General features: G+C 39.7%; 1 protein-coding gene across 1 annotated transcript in view; it reads left to right on the top strand.

Moving 5' to 3' along the window:
- CDHR3 (cadherin related family member 3) overlaps positions 1-23020 on the top strand; it is a 56046-nt gene that overhangs the window by 7040 nt on the left and 25986 nt on the right. The window contains exons 2-3 of the mRNA XM_077178033.1: positions 17851-18053; positions 22381-22549. Coding sequence (XP_077034148.1) covers positions 17851-18053; positions 22381-22549 — 372 coding nt within the window. The remainder of the gene's footprint in view (positions 1-17850; positions 18054-22380; positions 22550-23020) is intronic.

Genomic DNA, 23020 nt, shown 5'->3' with positions numbered 1-23020 from the left:
CAGTTAGGAGACTTTCCTCTCCTTTCCCATGTCTCCCTCAGTGGAGGACATGTCTCTCCCAGTCCTGAGTCACCTCTTCTCCTCCCACTAGTGAGCTGCCTCTTCCATCACAAAGCTGTTTGGAGTTGCCCTCTTTTCCTCTCTTAGCAATTCCTCCTGTTTTGGGGCATGTCCCCTCTCCTTCTCCCCTCTTCTCTGCCTCTCCCTGGGAAGCCAGCAGTCCTTCCCAGCCTAACCCTGGCCCTGGCTGGAGCCCCTTGGCCTCAGTGCAGGGATCTGCCTCTCCTCCCACCATTTTCCACGAGTTCTGGAGCCCTGTTGGTGCCCCTCTCTCAGCAGCTCACTGATCCCCACTGTAAAAGGGACTCAGCTCTGGCAGGGCCAGGCACCATGGTGAGTGAGTGGGCTGAGGGGAGGCACCCACAGGCTGCCAGAAGATTTCAGCCTGGGAGGGATGGCCCTCAGTGTTTGGGAGTCACTGGAGTGTCCTTCAGCTTGGCTGTGAAAGTTTGGGGCCAGCCAGAAAAGAGGTTTGAGTGAGAGTCACACTGCTACACCTTTGGTAAGGTCACCTTTGGTCCTTGGATCAGGGGAGAGCAGAGGGCCCAGCCTACTCACATGGCTCCCCAAGTCCTGTCTGCTTCTAGAGGCTGGCTCCAATCGCACCTTGCTCGAGGTTCTGAAATGTTTTGACAGTTGTTATGGTATGTCCTACTTCCAGCTCGTACAGGAAGCAGACGTGTTGAAATCACAGAAGAAAGCAAGCCTGTTCATCTTGTATTTCTGGCTGAGGCTGGAAGTGGAGTGCCAGAAATCAATTGTGTCTCATCTATTATAGAGGGAATTCTCTTGTAGCTCTTTGCATTGTTGTGCTAATTTTGCAAGGAGATTTGTCCTAATAAGATTCCCATTACAACCAGGAAGAGTCAGTTATTTCTGATAAGCACTGCAAGTTCTGTGCTCAGTCAAAATGCATCTGAAAGGCCTTAGCAGGATTGGGGTGTAGTTAGTGATGCGTTTGACTACTAAATGCACCAAAGTAAAATTATGTGTGATGTTTAAGCATTGACTTGACATGTGCAAACCTCTCATGGGCCACTCTGAACTTCTGTCATCAGACTCCACCCGGCCTTTTACAAAGGCAATGGTGGTTGTAGAGACCTGATGTGGATGGATCTCAGTTATGGTCTCACCAATTGAGTGAATTTTTAATTAAATCCTTCTCTTAATGATAAAAATATATTGTCCTTTTCTATTTTTTTGGAAACCTGTGTTTTAATGAGTGTTCCTGAGGCACTGTTTCCTTTAAGGAATCCAAGTATAAGCATACTACTAATAATACTTTGGGTTTAAATGGAAACCATAGCTGGTAAAGACAAAACTTCAGACATCATTAAAAATATCCCATGTTACTTATGAAGGGTGCATACTTCTGAAATGCCTATGAGCTGAGACTGTGATTTGGCAGACTCAGATTAAGAGAATCTTTGTACATCTATGGCCATCAAACATTTTAACTGGCTAATAACATCCAGTGGTACAGATCTGTGCATTTAATCAAATCTTGTTTTGTAGATACTCAGCATGTGATATCTGGTATATGCAAAAGTTACAAGACTGATGAAAAGTGAACAGTAGTGGTTTAGGGAAAAAATTAACTGAAAATCATTACAAAATTAGTATTTGAGAGTCTTGTAATTCAACTTCAGATACTCATTTGATCCAAGATTAACAGAACTATCTGTTGTTTCCCAAATCTTTTAATTGACAGATAAAAAAGTGCTTTTTCTTTAGGATACAGCAGGCATCTGTGGATTCCCTGTATGTGTTTAATTCTGCCAAATCATATATAACAATAATAATAGATTATTTGAAAGTACCCAAATCCAAACCATTAAGCATGAACTCCTCTTCCTCCCTCTATGGAATTGGAATCTTTTCCTATATATACTAAATCTGAGCCCTTAAAAACTTGCATTCATGTTGGCATTCAAGGATTCTCTAGTAATCTGATAATACAATGGCTGGTTTTCCTTCTGCACTAAGAAGAGTATTGGCACTGCAGCTACTGGTGACTTCAAAATATTACAGTTGTGGCCTGTGGTAACAGGAAAGCTGGCAAAATGAGAATACTTTATGTACAGTGGGCTGAAAAATTTTGCAGTAGATTATTTGTCTAAGCATATCTTGACTGTCAGTTCTCTATAAAAAGAGGTGTCTACTCTTCTGTTTACAGGAGAAGAGGAGCCCTTTTTCTGTGCCCTCACACATCATCATAATTAGCACAATTAATACAACTCACTGAAATCTATTAGTAGCATAAGCAGTGGCATTTTATTGAATTATGTGTTCATGTCACAGTAGAGTTGGGCACTTCTGAATATTTCTAAAGTTGTTTGTAAGCAGTGGAGCAAAACGTATGCCATGTTCTTATTAAAAAAATACAGTGTTAGAGGCTGTATGGAAACAGAGTGAGTGTTAGTGGTGACAAGACCTAATAACTTGAGTGCCTTGATAAACACAATATATAATAGCAGTACAATAGGAATTGAAATTGAGAGACAAGTCTACATTGGAAGGGTTAGAATTGGTCTTGTATGGAGAACTTACAGGTGCCTAGAGCCATGAACCTGTGTCTTCTGGATTTGTAGAAGGAAAACTTGAAGGACATCTCTGGGTTCTGAAAGTGCTCATATATGGGTGAATCCCTCCATTTATTCAGGGCTTTATGATTTTGCCTATGGAAATTTTTACATCAGCTGACAAAACCCCCTCAGTCTGTCTTTGTCAATCTGAATCTTAATGTAGCCAAATGTTCTGTTCTGATCTCACACTACATTTGTGGTGTAAGAGTCTAAGAGCATGCTGTGTCAGCTATGGGATTATTGGTCCTGGATTTTGCAAAATTTCCCATACACATTTTTGAAACAACAGCAGATAATTATGAGAATTGGCAGATGCCACAGACTTAATTGTTTTCAGCAGCTACAATAGATGTTTTAAAAACATTTCCATATTCAAACCTTTAGTTAGTTCAGGGCTAGTGAAATACAATTCTTCTTATTGTCTCCTGCCCTCGGGACATCCTCTAGGGATAGCAACCAGCAGAACCTCTGGTCCCTCTTCCCAGCTGCTTTTCACCTGCCTGGCTCACCTTTTAGGTCACTGCTCCAGGTAATTTGCTGGGCTGCCTCTCTTCTACAGCTGTCTAGATTTTGCAAAGACTTCAGAAAAATTATGCCTCAAGATAAGTATTCTATCCAAATGAAACCATGTCTGGAAAGATGGTTGAACTCATCAGCATTTTATTTTGAAAAGTACCATGGATAAGAAGTTCCTTTGGCACCAAAATATTATGTGTTAGCATTTAAGGCATGATAATGATGTAACAGTCACTTTCCTTTTCTCCTGTCCTTCTTTCAAACTTAACCTGACCTGACCTGGGATTAAACAATCAGCAGTGTTGTCACCATAACATGTTTCTCATGCCCAAAGATCACAAGTAGGCTGAACTCAGCACAGAGCAGAAATGGATGGAGTGGCAGAAGGTAAGTGATGGTACACATGTGATCTTGACCTATGCATTTATAGCCATGCCCTGCCTGCAGCACATGTGGTCACACATTAGTGAGATGATAAAGTTTTCCTTTCTTCTGTATTCTTTCCCTTCCCTACTCGGTTCACCTAAGCAGCAGGAGTCATCCTAACTGTTGTTAGTGGGAAAAGATACAGAATGTAATGCATCTTCTTGTCCCTCAGGAAAGACATTTGGTAAATTTGGAATGAGCATCTAATTCTCTCCAGGATGCTCAGAATGTAAATTTGGAAAGAGGAATTTCTCCAAATAATTATAGTTTAAATGCTGAATTCCAAATATATTTATTTTCTTTGCTTTTATGTTGGTGCGTGTTGCACACATGCTAGAAGAGATTTCTTTTTTGTGGTTGCTATGGCAAAAAGCAGTCCCCAGTCCTTTTACTTAAAACCCATGAACTGCAATTAACTGTTTAATGTTGTAACAGACAACAGCTCTAGTAACACCTTAACAGCTTTGAGCATGATACTCCCATCATCTCAGCAGATGGTGATTTTTGGCATTCTCTGTTTTCAGTTTATTCTTCTCCTTTATAGTCCTTGCCATTATATCTTCTGACAAATGCTTCTGGACTAACTTAATTGCAATTTGATTACACTGAGACAGCCCTCAGATCTCAGATATTGTTGGATTTCTGTTAAAGGTGCCCAATATATGAAAAAGAATTTGTGCGTGTATCCCCATCATCAATTATAACACCAGATTTTGAAGTAAGAATCTGTTTCTTCTCATCTGTAACCATAAAAATACAGTCTTGAAACATGCTTAGTCTGCATAGACTGAACAGAAAAGGAGAAGTAAATGATTCTTTTGTGAAGGAGTAACTCTGAATGTTTGTCAAGTGTCTGAATTAAATAAGAATTACCACTTCCAACTAGTTTTACTACAGGGAGTTGCCCTTCATTATTATTTCTATAGAGATGGAGACTGAATTCCCCATGAATTTTGCTCATTGTTTTAAAGATTTATGACTAATATAAATGCTTTTAAACAAGGACTTTCAATTAAATTTAGAAAAAAATTCAAAATATTGCCTTGTGAAACTGTCTTTCAGCTACTCTTCCTTTTTCTCCCATATAATCACTGTTGTATCCCAGTTTGTAGTTGCAGTTGTATTCCATCTCTAATTTTGTTTTTCACTTAGAAATAAATTCTTTGGAATTAAAAGCAGCACTGTTCTCAATGTTGCTCTTTAAAGGGTTTTTATTTATTTATCAGGCAGAACACTTTAGATGTTTCATTCTGTAATACAGGGCCAAATAAAATTTTTTTAGTACCTTTAGCAACAGTATTAGCATTTCTTCTTTTTTAGGGAAAAAAAAAACAAACCAAAAAACAAGAGGGGAAAAGGAAAAGAATCATTTTCCCAGAGTCATAACAAGATAATATTGCAGTTTCAGGTTTTAAAATATGAATGTCTCACTCACAGCTATTTCCTGGCTGACTCCAGGTTTCTATGATTATTATTTATTCAGGGCTGATAGTGTGCTTGACATTGTGCAAATATAGAACGAGATATTCATGTGGACTATCTGCCAGGATTTCCTAGTTGTTAGTGGCAGTGTTAGCCTCTTTAAGCAGAAGCTTGAGGCTGTCTCTAAAGCAGAGATGCTTATCCCTCCTGCCAACAGGCAGCTTCCTACATATGACCGTGGGAAACACTGCTCAAATGCACAAGGCTTTGGAAGGATGGACCCAGTGGAGTTTAATTTAATTAGCACAGCAGCAGTGTGTGGTAGATCTAACTAATCAAACCTTTAAGACCAGGCACGGTAATTTTAAAAGCTGGAAATCTTTTAGGGAAAGATGACTGGGAAGAATCAATCCTTCTGATTTGATACCTAAAGAATCAAAGAAAGACTGTTTGCCTGAATACTGAATGGTGTGAAATCCTGTGTCTTCTGTGAAATCCATGAACTGTTTTGTAATTTATCTGTAGGACTTAGTGATGGCCTGTGTACTTAATTAACCTGGATAGTGCTGGTGTCCCTCGAGTTGTTGCTGCCGTTTGCAGACTATCCTTGGCCAGGCTGACATCTGCCCATGGCTTTGTCAGAAACAATGTATTCCAAATTGTAGCACTGAAGGTTTTGTCCAGGACTAATTTCTCAGGTTAGGGACATTAGGGCCAGGGGAGAAAAAAAAGTGAAAAATCTTAGTCTAAATGGAAGGAATGTTTGTCTTTTGTTCAAAATCTATCTTTGGATTTCCTTTCCGAAGGAGTCACTGAAAAATCATTCTAAGGATCTTTAGTGACACTTCCTTGACTTTATCCATGAAAGAGTAGAAGTGCTGTCTGGTGTTTCACAGATGAAGAATATTTTTGTCATGATCACTTATAAAAACAGTAAAACACTCAAAATCCCACCAATAAAACCAACTTGCAGTGAATGAAAAGGTGGAATGCAAATACTTGTCGTTGTTTTCTCCCTGGATATGCATTTCATGATCTGATTCTTTCTCAGACAGAATGAATGGATGATGACAGTAAGCTTATCTCTTTGTCTGAGGTGGTGATACCACCCAAGCTAACACTGAAAGGCCTTCTTAGAGCAACACAAATCATATATAAGAGCCAGTATCTAAAAGCTCCACATCCAGAAATGAGCACTTCTGCCACGTATCATACAGAAGCAGCCAAACCAAAAAGATTTGTAGAAAAATAAACAAATCTCTGAGGAGCTTGAAAGCTGAAGTGAAATGTCTTGAGGTCAATTCAGAACTGCAAAGAAAGTTTAAAATGTATATATCAAATCTGATATATAAATTACAATTCCTGTATTAGTCATATTTGTTATACCCCATAATTTGTTTGGAAAAGGAAAGACAGTGCTCAAATTTCCTTGCCTCTCCACCCACCTCCTTCAAAGTGTTCCCTTTAGCTTTCAAGCAATTTATTTACACTGAGCAAAATGTCTGGTTTGCACTCACAGGAAAAGTTTTAATTAATTCTCATTTTACAAATCCTCCACAATATTTATTCAAAAGATTGGCAAATGCCAGGAAGTTCACCCATCCCTGAAAAAATAAGTTTTGTAAATAAATCTGGCAACAAATTTATTTTAACAGCAGCAATCCTGTTAATCTGTCAAGATGTAGTTTGTTTCTGACACTTAATTAAATTCTTTTCCTTAAGAATAGAAAATAATTTGCTACAAACAAACCATTTAGCTGGGACATGGTGACTGTCCCTCTGCTACTTCACAGAGAATTTAATTCAACAGAAAAAAGCTAACAGTATAATGTTTAGCACTTTTTTTTTTAACAGAAACAAGGCTAAATTTCTGTAGTCACAAACAACAACAACATTAGGGGCTTCAGGGCCCTTAAAACCCATCCTTGGTGTATCCCACAAACTGGACCAGCATTACTGCACATCTCTGAACATAAACAAAAGGTGTGTTTCAGGCTGTATTCCACAGGATTTTTTTTTGCCCAGACCCCTATTTCCTGGCCATTTTTTCCTGTACATATCATCCACTTGCTCAGTTCTTATCCAGCCTCAATTCATGGATCCAGTTCCCTGTGCAGCAACACCAGCAATTGTGCAGGTGCATTAGCCTGAGACAGCCCAGGCCGATGTGACACAACTGAGTGGACAGTGCAGCTTAGTCTGGTTTCATCAAGAAAAATGTCCATACCCAGAAAAATATTTTATAAAAGGAAACAGTCCCAGATGTTTACAAATATCAGCAAAGCAAAATAGGCAAGCCCTGCCACTTGCCATTAATGTTGATTGAAACAAAAGATCCATAGCTGCTGATGTTCAGCTTAAATGGACGTCGCCTCTCTGTGTTAACACTTCATCCAACTGCACTGCTGGGTGTGTGGACATTTTGGGGTGTTCACCTCTTGATTCCTAAAGAGCTTTGGCATGTCATCCCACTGCTGCTCCTTAGCACAGGAAAACAATTTGTGGCTCTATTTTATGTTACAGATGCATAACACTGCATGTCCTGGTATAGAGGCTCATCTGGTGCAAATGTCAGTATAGTCCTGGCAGTTTGTACCAGCAGGTAAAATCTGCCATCCATCTTTCCTGACACTTCCCCAGTTCCTTCAAACTTTAAAAGACTGATCCAGATCCCAGTGAAATCTGTGAGAACTTTGTGCTGGATCCAGCAGTATGCAGCCTCTCAAGTACAGCAATTAGGATATAGCTAATGTTAGTAATCCTTTCCTGCCTGCCCAGAACACCCAAACTGTCTGAGTCAGGCAAAAGCCTGAGGAAATCAGTTGGGTTTGGGCTGCATCTGAAAGGTCAGTCTGTGTCCCCATGGACTAAGAGGTGTGGGGGAGTTCCAGAATTTGCTGCCAGTTTGTTGCTATTTATTTCTGGAAGCTGTTAGCTTAGATTTTTTTTAGCTAAACTTACTTATGGGGAACTGAGAGGATAAGAGTGAGGGCTTTGGAAAGTCACATTTCTGGGTGCTTTAAAATGCTTATTAATCTACAACTCTTGCTTTTCAGGTTCCTTTTTAGATGGAATTTTAATTCACATTATGGACACTCAGGAGAGTGCACATATTCTATTTTTTTTCAAATACCATATTTAAGGACTTTGCCAAATGAACAAAAGCAAGGAAAATAACCCAAAAAATCCTGGCAGAGTTTGACATCAGTAACTTTATACAGTACTATTATTGTGAGACATTTTATTATCTAAACAAGTCCTTATTTGAAGGAACTTCAGAGACACATTTTTTGCAGCATATTTAAAATCAGTGTAGAAAAGGAAAGAATTTATATTTGATGTAGGGATTTATATCTGGTGATGTGAAATAGTGGATTTTTAAAATATAAGCACATATATATAAAAAATTAACTTAGCAACCTCTTGCTTAATTGGCACTCATGTTATTTAAAAGAAAAGGACTAGTGGGTGTCTAAAACTTCCTCAGGCTGAAAAACAATATTCTTTTACATTATTGACTCTGATTCTCTTTGTGATTTAATCCTTTCCTTTACATGGCTAGGGGGCAGAAATAGTGGGAAAGTCACAGCCACAAGCAATAACATAGCAATTAACTCAGAGGTACTGGTGGGACATTTAAGTAATTTTAAGTCAATATTTATAAACATGATGCTGCTGGCTGGAAAATCTGGACATTATTTGCAGCTTTGGAAGATTTGATTACTTAACTGATTTTGATTTTCAAATTGCTTTTGAAAATCAACCACTGGTTTGAATCTGCTCCAGATGGGCAATGACTGAAAACTGTTTTAATCTGGCATGTATTTGGTGGCGTAGATAAGCGAGTTGATGGCCTCATTAAAAGTATCTCAAGCATATGTGCTGATTAAAAACCCCCTCATCTCAGGCCCAGCAGGGTTTTGGCTGAAGGGAACTGAACTGCTCTGTCACCCCTTTCTGGCATGACAACAGGAGGAACTTCCTAAAGCTGCTGCACACAGAGGTGAATGGGAAATGTGTCCCACTGTGCCTGCCCAGCAGGGAGGGCACCCTGGTACAGGCCAGCAGGAGCTTCTGTGGCAGCACAAGGGTCCTCACAACCTGAATGACAATCACACAGCTGAGAGCATGGGCTTTAGAAGTCTAAAAGTGGTATTTATTTTTTCCACCAACAGGTCCTCAAAATTATTGCCTATCTGGTTAAAAAATGGTCCAGAGAGACAGGCACTGAAGGTTCAAAGGCTCTGAACATCAGAACCAGACATCCCAAACCCCCCTTGTTGTCTCTGCAGAGAAACAGATGTTTCAGAAGTACATCACTTCCCATCCTAAATGCAACTGCTAAGGCTGGTCACACCAGTTGTGCCCTAGTAGTGCCTCTGTTTCCAAAACAAGCCTAAGGTGACCACAGAACAATAACATATACAGGTCTGTTTTTCAGGCAGGCAAGAAAAATCCCATTCTCAAGAGCACCCCATCATTCTGGCAGCTACTTGCTAAACTGCTATGAGAATATTTTGCACCTTTTTCACAACCTCAGAACAACTGACCAGGGTCTTTCCTCCAAAGTGTTGTGGCTCAGCTCCCACAACACAGTAAGGAGAAAATGTATCATTTCTAATAATAAACCTGGCAAAGACACTGACCAAAATGGTGTCCCGGGCACATTTATCCCGTAATATTCTTTTAGAATGCTTTGTAACCGTTGCCTGCATGAATTAAATGACTCTTTTCTGTTTAGACAGCTGGATTTCTGTGTGGCACTAGATGGCAATATTCCCTCAGCTCCTGCAATGGTCAGGGGAGCCATACACAGCAAAGGGACACATCCTGACCTTGTTTCCTTGTTATCACCCATGTAGCTCATATTGTAACAGCCAGGTTTTATGTGACTAAACTCAATCTGGGCTGCAGGGCTTTTTAAAATCTCTGTGCATTCATCCACCTACCTTTACAGCTTCATAGCTCTCTGTCAAAACATTTCTTGGACACTAGGTTTACTGTGTGGGATCCTCTGTTTCATTAAGAAAGCTCTTATGGTCTCAGGCTGTTCCGTGATATCGATGCTCAAATCCACAGGCAAGAAATATATACATCTGGAATATTGCACTGGTTTCCTGCTGCCTTTTGTGTATTAATGTGGTGGCAGATTCAGTCAAGTCATTACTCAGATATAATGTTGCCTTCATGTCAATTGTAAGTGGATTATTTTTTCCATTCACGTTTGTTCTCATATAAAATCAGCATAATCTAAACTCAGCAACTGTAAAAAAGTAATTCTGTGTCTGTACCCAGATGAATTTAACCCTATCTCTGTGTGATATTTCTAAAGGTTTTCTCTAGTCAGCAGAGAACAACAAGGAAAAGGGCCAGCAATGAATATTGTCCATCTCCTTTGGGTGATGAGGAATTTTTTGTCTTTGTACCACTTTATCAAGGTCCAGGTCTACTGAAATTGTTCCTTTCAAAACCAGGCTTGTCATTGATTTTTGTGAGACCACGATCATTATAATGATTTCTCAATGATTGAGTACTCTGAAACAAAAAGTCCTTACATACCATGTCCCTCTTCTGGTCCCCTGCAGAGCCACAGAGCCCAGCTGAAAATCTCAAAGCTCTTGAAACCAGAAGCAAACAAAATTTCACACTGTTAGGAAGTAGTGAATTATTCTCACTCCTCTTGTTCAAAGGATGGAGGAACTTACATGTAAAAACCCATCTATCTCCATGTGATGGATGGAGAGCCCTCACCCTGTGCCCAGCCATGCCCTTTTCTGTTAGTTGCACACTTCTCTGTGGGTTGTTTTTTCAAAGTCAATCAAAAATATTTTATGTGTGCTAAAATGCAAGGTTGCTTTTGCAAAAATAATCCAATCCCTTTTGCTGGTAAAACAGGGAAGGTTTTTCATGTTTCATAATGCAAAGGCCTGTTTAAGTAATTCTTGATGATATAATAAAATACTTGACTAAATGAGGTGCGTCACACTGTGTACATAGAAACCTTAAAGTTTGTGTACCCATATTTTCCCAGAGCATTCTTTCTTGTTGCACTTGCATCTTTTGCTATTCACAGCCTGGTTTATATATTTACCAAACAGCTCAGGTGGCCAAGCAATTTCGATAACAAACGTGTAACAGGGAGTGAATGCTGCATCATGAGGTACAAAGTATTGCTGCATGGGTTCAGGCCCTCATCCAATAACCAGTAAATACAGGAAGAAGACTTCATTGGCCTCAACACATTTTTATTGTATCTTTAATGGCACTAGAACTTAGTTTGGAAGATATGATTAAAATTCAAGAGTTAAACGTATTTGGTATGGACAAGTGACACAATTTTTTGCAGGCACCAAATGTTCTATTACACATTATTCATCCCAAAACACAAAACACAGAATACTTGCTGGTAACATCTACTTTTGCTTGGGTGAATGAATATTTAACTTGTTATCACTGACTTCCATGTTTTGTTAAGGCAGAAGAAAATGTAATATTTTTAAGCAGCACAAGAACTTCTTAAAGAGAAAAATATTTAGCAACAATGTGTTTTTTGCAGTCATGGTGTCTTACAGTTGTCATGATTGAGCTTGGGAGTGGGACTAAGACCTCTGTCTTTTCTGGAGTTTCTGTGTGGCTTTCCTGTTGTCACTTGATCTTTACATTGGGAGCATTCAAGTACCTCTGGAGCTTTCTTGAATTCATGTCCTTGCAATCATCTGTCTGCCTCAGACCACTCTTGTCCAGATGAAGCAGAGGGAATGGGAAGGATCAGAACAATCTCTGCTGCCTTAATGCCTTTCATATTCCCAGTGGTCCTAAAATCAGTTCTCAAATTCTTTGTTGCAAAAGACAGACTCTCAGGATTCCTTCTTCTCTGGCAAATGCTTTCATCTCTTGGGTGTATAACTGCTGGAGTAATGGAAGAAGTTGTTTCCAGCACAGACCAGTGCATTCTATCATACTCCCATCTGTTGATCTTTTCCATGGAACCAGGATTCTTTAATCTCTTGAAAGATATTGCATCTTCCCCATATTCTCCACTTTACCTGATTATCCAGAAGACATTTTTTTCAGAAGTGCATTTTATTTTGCTCCAAAGAACCCAAATGAAGTTGCAAATAATCTTGAAAACCAGAGAATTACAAAAACTTTTTCTTTTGTCCTCTTAATTTGCTCCAAAATTAATCTTCCCTCTATTTTGCCTGAAAACTCCCTAGTTGTATTCTTGCTTGTGTTGCCTTGACTCCTCTTCATCTAGCTGCTTTATATTCCCAGGAAGCTCATTCCTGACCTCCTTACAGGGTAAGGGCTGCTGTTGCTAGACTGGCCAGTGAATTTCTGCCTTGCTCACCCTGTTCCTAATTCACCTATTCCTAACCAGCCTGTATGCTTTTCTCTACTTGATTTTCAACCTCTTCTAGCCTCTCTTTCAATTCTGGCTGCCCTTTACTTCATCCCTCACATCCTGGCAGGTGGAATCAGAGAACTGCAGAAATCCACTTGATTTCCACTTGGAGGAATAAAAGAAGTGAGAGATTTAAGGAAAGTAATGAGACATACTGGAAGTGACTCAAGGAAGAAGAAAGAGTCAGAGCCCTTTCTGCTCACCCTTCCTCAACCCATATGAGCTCCTCTCCACACTCCCCTTCCTGCAGGCTTGCTTGGCTCTCCCCTCATCTCCATATTCACCTCTACAGTCTCCTCACAACATGCTTGAACCAGGAGGCTTAACAGGAACTACTTGAAAGCCCTGGAGACATATTTAGAGGGAAAGCAGAAATTAACTGCTCTATGGGCATTTACTTAGTACCTGAAACAATTACCCATTGCATTTCCAGGTGAAGCTGGGGACAGGATAGCATTGCAAGCACATGTGCAGTCCTGATGCCTTTCCCATGCATGTCTCCTGTAGCTCTCTATAGTGTTTATATCATAAATAATGTCTGGTGTATGTTTATGGACTTTGAATTCTTGCTGAAACTAGATCTGTGTACATTGTCAGAAAGAGGATCAAAACAAAGAAGCTGAGAAATATATTTATAGGAACAAAAAACACCTCAAGCCACACCAAAACCAAATTCCCCCTTCTCCCCACCAAAACCCAGCCTAAGAAGAAAAGAAAGGAAATAAAGGATAAAATTGTGACCTATGAGTTCTGGAGAAGGCTTGTCTATCCAGAGCATAGGATGAAATCAGTCCTATCCCTCAAAGCAGATACTAAACAAATTTAGAAATCCTGAAAGACTCTGAAATTTATCCCAGATGTTTCTATAGTTTTTTCAAGACTTAAAGAAACAGGCTTCTAATGGGATAGGTTACACATTACAACTAAAAGGAGGGAATAAAGCTAGCAGCAATTTTACAGTGTTCTGGTAATTAGTAGAAGATCACTGTACAAGACATCACATTGTACAAGCCTGATTCATGCCTGTGCACACAGACCTCATCTTTGTGAGGTGTCCAGTCACATCAAAACTTCTTTGTGAACTCAGGAAATGCATATGAAGGGATGGGCAAAGAGCTGGTAGGTAAAGGGACATGTTAGAATTTTTTGACAATATAAATATATTTACATTATTATCAGCATAACTAGGATATTCGAGAGTGAGATTTTCCACACACTTTTTCTACTAATGTGAAGTCTAGGCACACATTTCCTGGGACAAAGGAAGATCAGCTTCCTTAGTACTACAGGTTGTGCTCCCAAATGATACTGTGTGGCCACATCCACTTTACAAGGTGGCCACAACCATTGCAAGGTCCTAGAAGCCCTTTAAAATAGATGCAGCTTAGCCATAACATGAGTATTTCTGATGATTCCTCAAATCAGTATCTGATATGTAGGTATGGTTCAGTTCCAATCAGCAGGCTTTACTGATGCATCTTTCCCAGGTCCATTGTGTCAGCAGAATTCTCCAGATCACACAGGTACCACAGCCTGAGGTGTGAATGCAGCAGGCACAGGCAGTGCCTGCCCTGGTGTTAAACTGGCTGCTCATGCTCAGCATGTTCAATTAACATGCTCATGCTACACAAAACACAGAAGCAAGGGCCAGAACCTTCTGAGCTACTGTCAGCTTTCAGTGGGAGAACCACAGAGGGTTGTGCAGAAACATCGAGATGCCAGCTTAGATCAAAATCAGTCAGGTTTCTCCACAGCTGTGTTAAATCTGAATCTCAAAATTCTGTCTCTTAGCAGAGCTGCTAAGTTAGTGCAGAGGTGTTGAGAATCAACTTGATGAATCCCTGAGCAACCTGATTTAATTAATTAATTTAATTAATCCTGCTTTGAGCAGGATATTTCACTAGGTGACCTCCAGAGGTCCCTTCCAGGCTAAATTATTCTATGAGTGAATTCTAATGCACCTTTATTGCATCCAGTTCCAGTATTAGTGTCACTTCTCTCCTATGCTCTATGAACTAACTCTAGGACTGTCCTTAGTTTAAAAAAAAAAAAAGTTGGTTGTATTGTGAGCTAGCAAGTTAAATGCCTAATCTAAGGGAACCAGTGCCCTTCTGTGGGCATCCATGGTGTTCCTGAGACAGGTACAGCAAAGCTGCATCATGTACAAACTTCATCATGTACTCATGCCTCACCTCCAAGTATGTAGTATGTGTGTTCTGAGAGATTCTCTGGTAGTCAGAAAAATAAGAAAACTTCAGGTTCTTGGTTTGGGTAAAAACCATGTGTATTTGATTCTGGTGAATGAAGAGAGCACCTCATTGCTGGAGTGGTGAAAGCAGCATGGTATTTCCAGATTTAAAACATACTAGATTCTCTTCAAAATGCTTCATTGAATAAGCTGATTATAGTGGAAGGACAATTAATGACTGTTTTCCCAAGTACAGACCAGGGCTGTGAATGCAGTGTCAGCAAGGAGCAGTTCCCTGACAAGCAAACAAGCTGATGGTGTTTGGAAACTCCCTTGGAGACACGGGTCCTTTGTTTCATTTCTCACTGCATTACATGAAAAAGAGGAAGAATTTAGATGGAGCTGATGTAAACTGGGGAAAACATACTGTGATCTTCCTTCAGTTTGCATGCTGGGAACATGAAGGACAGGGTCATAAAGACAATGAAGAGCATGCTCCTTTTCCTAGTTTTGCTGGGAGTAGTATCTGGTAAGAACATGATTTCATTATGCTGCTAAAATTAGAACACTGTTGGCTGTTATACTTTCTCTAGGGAACTTTATAATACATATTTAGGGATCAGACACAGATGGGAAGAATCAAGCAACAATTATTTCTGACTGAAATAGACTGGGCTCTGTGGTTACAGCAGTATAATGAAGAGAATATGACTCTTTGCTAAAACTCTCTTTTGGATGAGGCACTTCATTTCTAATAGCCACTGCTCAGTGTGTCAGCACTGGAGTGAGAAAGGAGGTCAGCTCTCCAAGAAACAGTAACTAGCAGTTATACTCCAGTATCCTACTTTCAGATATTGATAATATTTCTCTTTGATAAAGTACAACAAGCAACCAAACAGGACCAAACAGAGAGAAGGTTGTGGACAATATTCGTAGTATAACATAAGTAACTTTGATCAGTGTAAATACATGGGAGATTTGCCAATATGAGTATTTGCACATTAGCAACTTAGTAGATCTTCAACTGTCTGAAGTCTGAGTGGCACATAGAGCACTGGTGTTGCTGTAGGCTACTTGCTCAGGTAGGGTCATTTTGCTCTCAAGGAACTGTAAGAGTTCTGCCACCCCTCAGAATACCTGTCAGTATTCAGTGGTTTTTCTGATGTTCCCAAAACTGTGATTAGGACACTGCCTGCCACTTTCAGCTTTCTTTGAAAAACAGCACTTTTCTAACTTGCATGGTTGTGGATAGAGAAAATCTTGAAGGTGTTACTCAAGCACACTGTAAAGACTGGCACATCACAGATAAATAAGTCTTAAATATACATAAACTTCTCCAAAATAATCTCTTTATTGCTTTGTCTTGGACTCATCATTTGTCAATGATTGTCATTGATAATTCTGATTAATAATGTGTTAAATTGCTACAGAAATATTTTGTTCTGCAAAGTAAAGAGGTAAGCAAGGATTTGTGAATATGGAGGGAGAGTTTTTGTAAAATTGGTTGGAAAAAGAAGAAGCCATTCAGACGCAGCACCTAAAATTTCAGTTAAAATGAAGAGCAAGAAGTTAGAACTTTTGATTTAGAAAGACAAATTCTGAATAAACAGCCAATGCAATCTTTGGACATAACACAAAAATGGCAACTCCTTTCTGCATTTCTAAATACTGTAAATTATTTCATTGCTTGTATAAATGGTTTCCATTAATGAACTGTGGCTTGATGAGTGAGCTGAATTCATCAAGTACTGTCCACAGGAGATTACATTTGAAGTTCAGCTCCACTTATGGAAATGTATCTCCAGAAGCCCCTCTCAGCCCAGCCTCATTTGCATGGGTGATTTTTGTTGATGATGTTTTCCAGAATTTGTAATAACAGTAATAAAAACTTAGTCCTTCACTGTATCTTGCTCCTGCTGACATAAATCAGTAACAGCTCAGCTGAACTCAGCCCTACCAGGGTGCCAGACTGACACCTGTTTCAGTCAGGTCAGAGATTAACTCTTTCAGGCAGTTCCCATCTCACAGTGTCCCACATCCCACCCTGTACCTGTAGAGTATCTCCAATGTAATTTTTTCCCTAAATGCCAGAGTGATCCCAGCTGGATCAGTGACCCATGAACCTGCTTCATCTGCTGTGTGGGAGCATGAGAATCTCCATGAAGCTCTAATGGTCTCAGACTAGTTCCTGTAGCAGCTTTTCACCTTGCAACTCTGCAGCAAAAAAAGAGAGTTCATGGAGCTTTTGTCACAGTAATTGCTGGTGTATGAAGAGCCTGTCCAGACCCTTGAGTGGGCACTATCTGTCTCCCTCTTGGCACAGAGTGTGTAGAAGTTTGGCTGAACACAGCCGGCTTTCTTGGAGAGTGTTTTGGATGAGCCAGTGAAGCATCCCCAAGCAACAGTCAGCCCTGCCATAGTCTGGTGTTGAAGAACATTGCTGGTTCAGGGATGGGAGATTACTGAAGTGTTGTTTCAGGGCATCAAAAGCAGTCCTGATTTAAGTTGTTTAGACACTGTTCATAAGATGAAGCACAAAGGCCTTTGTCAAAAATACCAAAAGCTACAAGCTAAATGACAGAGAAAGCAAAAGTTTTGATTTGGGGAATCCAGAGGTCTGGACAAACAAGGAGCTTGTACAAATCTGTTGGATGCCTCACCAGCATGTGCAGCTTCCATGCTGTTTTGAACCACAGGGTGCTTTTGTGGGCCTGCATCTTCTCCAAAGACTCCAGGCTGCTCTTCCTTGCTCAAAGCAGGAGACATGACAGTACACTCCTGAAACTGTTATGAAATCACACTACTCAAGAGCCAGGCTTGCACACAGCTGCTGTAGAAAGAATTAGAAGAGGAAAAATGGAGGAAATAGGTGCTGCAGGTAGTGTAATCTACAAAAAACCATTGCTTCTTTGGTATCTGGGTCTGTGTGATCCAAGGTACTTCTTGATGTAACAGTGAGCAGAGGCACTAATTAGTACAGGGAGCAAAATGAAAAAATAGAAACATTTTGGCTTCTTTGCTTCTGTATAAAGACATATATGAAGTAAATGATGCAGTGAAGTAATACTTATACAATGACTAAATTAAAGAAAAATGGATTCTTTTGCCATTAACACTGGATTTACACCACATGCCCTCATTCATAGGTAAAAAGAGAGTCAGGGCATTTTGTGTTCCTTAATGACAGCTCTTCACAAAAGCTGTGTATTTATTAGCTCAAGTAATTTTGCATTCATTTTCATCTGCAGGAAGAAGACCCCAGTTGCTTCAGGGCTTACCTGCAACAAGCACTGTTGAAGAAAACTCTGCAGCTGGTGTTGCAGTCTACAACTTTAATGTGACTCTTTCTCCATTGGCTTCTGAAGGTGTAGCAAATCTTCCTACCACAGTAAATTCAAATCCACTCACAGAAGCTTTTGACATTCAATCAAAAGGAAGCCTTGAATTCAGGGTGAGTTTTAAGTTTAACTTGAGTAATTTGCAGTTGTAGGCTGATGTTTCCTGGATTACTGAGCACTGACAGTGCACAATATCTCATCTTTTAATCAGGAAAGAATTTTAAATGCAGACTGTGGTGGTATTCAAAAACGCTGCAATAGATATGACAGATGAATAGCAATAGTAATTATGATTTTTAATTGCATCTAGGAAAAATCACTCATCATAATAATTCCATTAGTTCTGTGATAGAGAATATGTGATTTTTAGAAAATAAGAGGTGAAGAAGAACGTGGAGGATCTGCCTCTGTTTTGAGGTTTTATCCAAAGTTTTTCAGCTTAATATGTATGAAGTCACTGTGAAATGAAAGTGCCTTAGTTAAACCACATAGAGCTTCTGTTTGGCCACTCTCACCAAGAATGAAAATTAATTTGTTTCACTCCCAAAATAAATGAAGCTGAATTAGATCAAAGCAATTTTTAATTCTGAACAAAGGCTGTGACACATCAGGAAGTTATCTTGATGTAGGAGTTATCACCCTTCCACACATCTGTGACCTGTCTCTATCCATTGCATGCTCTTGTCCTATGGCAAATGCAGAGAAATTTCAATTACTTCAGGCTGATTTTCACTGTTGAATAAATCAGCAAGTATTAGCTCACATTTGTCACAGGCAATGAGTGTTCAGATGCATGATAACTTGTCATCCCACTGCAACTTGCTTCTACATCTGAGCCTGAACAGGGACACTGAAGGGTGGCTTTAATATAGATACAGATAGAAATGGTGAAGAGTCTTAAAAAGGTGGTTTGAATATCCTTTTCTGGCTGTTTCCAAGGAAGTTCAGGTTTCCACAGAATTGATACAACAGCTCTTTTCTAGTTCTCTTTGCTGGTGATTCTAGGATAAAATTTGGGAAAGGAAAGGCTGTGTCCCTGGGTGCTATTGGCTCATGGATTTGATGAGCCTGCAGAGAGCTGCTGTGGCTGCCATGCTCCAGCCTCCCAGCAGAGCACAAAGATCACTTGTGCCAGCTCTGTGGGGGCTCTTTACTGCTCCCCAGCCAGGTCAGTGAAATGGTTAAAAAGCCTCTCAAAAAAGCCATCTTTCACTTGTGAAACATAGGGTGGGACTGTACAAATACCTGGACTGGGTCAGCTGAAGAGATCATAGAATCAGAGCATTATAGAATATGCTGAGTTGGAAGGGCTCCTTCAGGATTATCTAATCTAGCTCCTGGATCACCCCAAGAATCACTCCATGTGCCTGAGAGCTTTGTCCAATTGCTTCTTTAACTCTGCCAGGCTTGGTGCTGGGACCACATCCCTGGGGAGCCTGTTCCAGTGTCCAGCCACTTTCTGGGTGAAAAACATTTGCCTGATATGTAACCTAAACCTCCCTGAACTCTGCTTCATGCTCCTTCCTTGACTCCTGTGTAACAATCAGAAGGAAATGGATGCATCCCTTAAACTGGCTTTGCTGACAGACAATCCATAATGTAGGACTCCTTTCCTAGGCTTTATTTTGGCACTTTGAATTAAAGTGATCCCTTCTGCTGCAAGAAAACCCCTCAGTCCTTTTATATACCTGCTTGCTCCCACCCCATGCCATCTTTATGTTATGATGCACAAGAATTTATATTGCTGCGTGCTGAGTGGGACTGAGAAGTTAATATGGAGGAAAAATAACAGACAAAAAGTCCCTCTTTGTTTTTTTTCATGGCAAGTATGATGGAGAAATTATTGTTCTAGAACAGTGGAGGATGACACAAGTATGAAAATGAATGGCCAAAAAAGCTGGAGACTGGAGACTGCTTCTTCCAAAGTGCCAGTTTGTATCCATTTCATACCACAGCCACATTACCAGAATGGCCTCTGAACCTTTCTATGTTTTGCTTGAGCTATTGCTTTCTTCAACATTTCCTAAGTCACTCGGAGGACTAGAACAAAGAGTTTGAGCCAGTGAACATCAGTCATGAAAAAATCATAAAGCAATCTACATAAAAATTCTGCAAATTAGCAGAGGAGTGCTAATTACAACATATAAAGCAAGGATAAATACATGGGTGTTCTTAGTTAATTTATTTGATGAGGATTGCTACTTTTAATTACTTATGCTATGTTGTAGGAGATCTGTACAATATTTCACAAAAAGTGATGTGATCCAAAACCAGACACCTCAGCTCTACCTGCTGCCATGAAATCTTTGTTTAGATATAGAAGAAGGCAGCATTTCATGAATGAATTATGAGATTACTAAGTACCTGCTTGAATAGACTCTTCAGTATTTATGAAGCACATTTAGTCCTGTTGCAACAGCAGAAAGCAATATCACATTTCTTGATATATTTTGAGACTTCTGAGAAAGTAACAGTTTCTGAGATCTCAGTCCTGTCCCTTCCTCCTCACCTTACTCCTGTTTGAAGGTTCTCAGGAGCAGAAGATGTATGGAATACATAAAAACCTGCTGCTGCCTGAAACTACCTGGGTGCTCGTAGTGGTGCTCTCTGAATGTATTGGTGGTGGAGCAGGGAGCAGGGAACAGAGATATTCTCATGTGGAATGAGTGATAGATAGCTCAGGGGTGACTCTAGAGCCCCTTGCATGAAGCCTGCAGCTGCTTCAAGTGTGTGCAGTCCTGCCTTTATCAGTAAGCTTTGCTCCTACCTGAAGGAAAGGTGAATTCTGGCTCACACCCTACACCAGTGGCATGCTGTTCCCAAAAAGATTCAAAAGCAACCTATAAAGAAACAATTTAGATTCACATCTTCATTTCTAAGGCCTTAAAGGAGGGTGGAAGATGTGTATGTAGACACATTTAGTCTGGCTGTTGTTACACCACTAGTGAAAATATTTGGCTGTGAATTGGAGGCATAATCTCCAGAACACATAACTTCTTAGAACTGGACTGTTTAAAATGTTGAATTTATTGTATGTGTTTATGTATTTAGATCTCCATCAAACATTCATTTTGAACATCAAGCTTTCCACTGTTGTGACAAGCTTTTTAGAATGTTTCTTCTGTGTTAGCATCACTTTTATGGGAAACTTGTTTCTGTATACAGTAGGAAGAGAGGAGACCATCCAGGACACAGTTATTTTCTCCTGCAGTATTGTAACAAAAAGATCCATGAGGTTCCAGACAGAAACTGTTTTATGTACCAGAAGGCACAAAACATTTGTGCTTCTCTTTACTCCCCTCCAACTCTTTGTTATTTGTCTCTATTTTGACTTCTGTCTTCTAACTGTGCTGACATCACTTTTGTGTTTGTCCTCTGGCCCACAGCATCTCATCTAAACCCAGGGATTTATTTCATTGTTTTCCTTCTGCATGCTCTTCAGCCTAATTATTCTGCAGTATTGTAAATACACTGACATGCTACTTGTCACATACACTCATGAGCTCCAACAGTTTTCCTTCTCCAGTTTCACAGCACCCTGCTACTGTGTTCAAGCTTCACAGTTTGTTAGTCACACAAAAAACTTAACTGTCACCTTTTCCTTTCTTGTCCAAGAAAAGGAAGATCTAATAGCTTCAGCAGTGAAGATTGAGGCATACAAATTTCAGCATCCTCCTGTTGCTCTGGACTCATCCTAAATCCAGAATGATTGCACTTTACTTTTTTCATAAAATGTCAGTCTTGTGCTAGTACGAATTCTGTGTTAAGAGGCAATATGCAGAGCTGGAAGCCTTTGAAATAAAATCTCCAAAACAAAATATTTTTTCCTTATCAATCTTGCAAAATTCAAGGCCTAGGCTATTTTTTCAATTAGTTCAGCATTTTCCCCAAACAATTCTGGTGCCTCTCCCAGACAATGTACCCATAAAGCAACCTTCTTCTGTGGTTTTCCTGCAAGTCTTCTCCCAGATTCAGGTTGCACAAGGAAGGTTCTGGTAGCTGCTAGACTACATGGTCTCCTGCCTCCACACCCTTTATTTCAAGTAAAAGATCTTCCTCCTCATGTTCCTAATTCACAGAAAAAGTGAACCTGCCCTTGTGTCTTGCAAAGCTTCTTCTGAATTCTCAGTCTCATCACAGCTTGAACACTCCTGAAGACAAAGCTGTGAGGCGGGGCAGCTTCTTCCAGGCTGTCTCCTCCTCAAAGGGCTCCTCACACAAAGGATCTTTGAGTTACTCCGTGAAGCCACACAACATTTTGGTCTCTTTGGTCTGTTTCTGTCATGTTTTTGCCACTGTTGAGAAATGTGCCAACAAGTACAGGATTATCTAAACACTCACTCTTTACTGATTGAAAGTATCCCTTTATTTGTATTCGCTCATTTGGACTGTAAGTTCCATCTGTTGCATCATGTGCTAATAATAATCTTTTATTTTCAGGTTATTACCACTGGAAAACCTGTCCTTGATTATGAAACTATGCCAAAGAGCTTTGATTTGCAGATTTTTGTTGAAGATACAACTGGAAGAACTGACCTTAACATATTGACTATTCATATAACAGATAAAAATGAACATCCTGTATTTCGAGGAAATATGGCAATTGAAAGTAAGAAGATAGTAGAATTTGAAAAGAACAATACTTGAAAACATGACATCAGCTTATAAAAATTGAGCTCATACAGTGCCTGTAGGTAATGTAGTTTAGGCATCTTCTTTAAGGAAAACAAGGGAGGAACAAACTCTTTTGTTTTACACAAAGAGTTGGTATGCTTCATCTTTGGAAATGCCCTTTCAATTTTTCCTGAAGTTTAAAAAATTTTAACCATTTTGAAGCAGCTGAAGAATTAAAAGAAAAAATTATACCAATAAATGCTTTTTTTTTAAATTAGAAAATTGGAGTTTTCTGGGATTATAGCCATTGAGTGTGTAGTTTGTTGGAAACTGGACTGATTTGGACAAGCAAGATAAATTTTAACAAGTGCATATTGTATGTGCAAAAACTTCTGTGGGGAAACCATAAAAACCTTCCTTTGCAGATGTTTTATATCTGCATATTGCATTTACATTTTCACATGGG

This window comes from Agelaius phoeniceus, chromosome 5 (assembly GCF_051311805.1).
Source record: "Agelaius phoeniceus isolate bAgePho1 chromosome 5, bAgePho1.hap1, whole genome shotgun sequence".
NCBI classification, from domain to species: domain Eukaryota; kingdom Metazoa; phylum Chordata; class Aves; order Passeriformes; family Icteridae; genus Agelaius; species Agelaius phoeniceus.
Note: the sequence above shows the minus strand (reverse complement) of the source record. Positions and strands in the feature narration are given on the sequence as shown.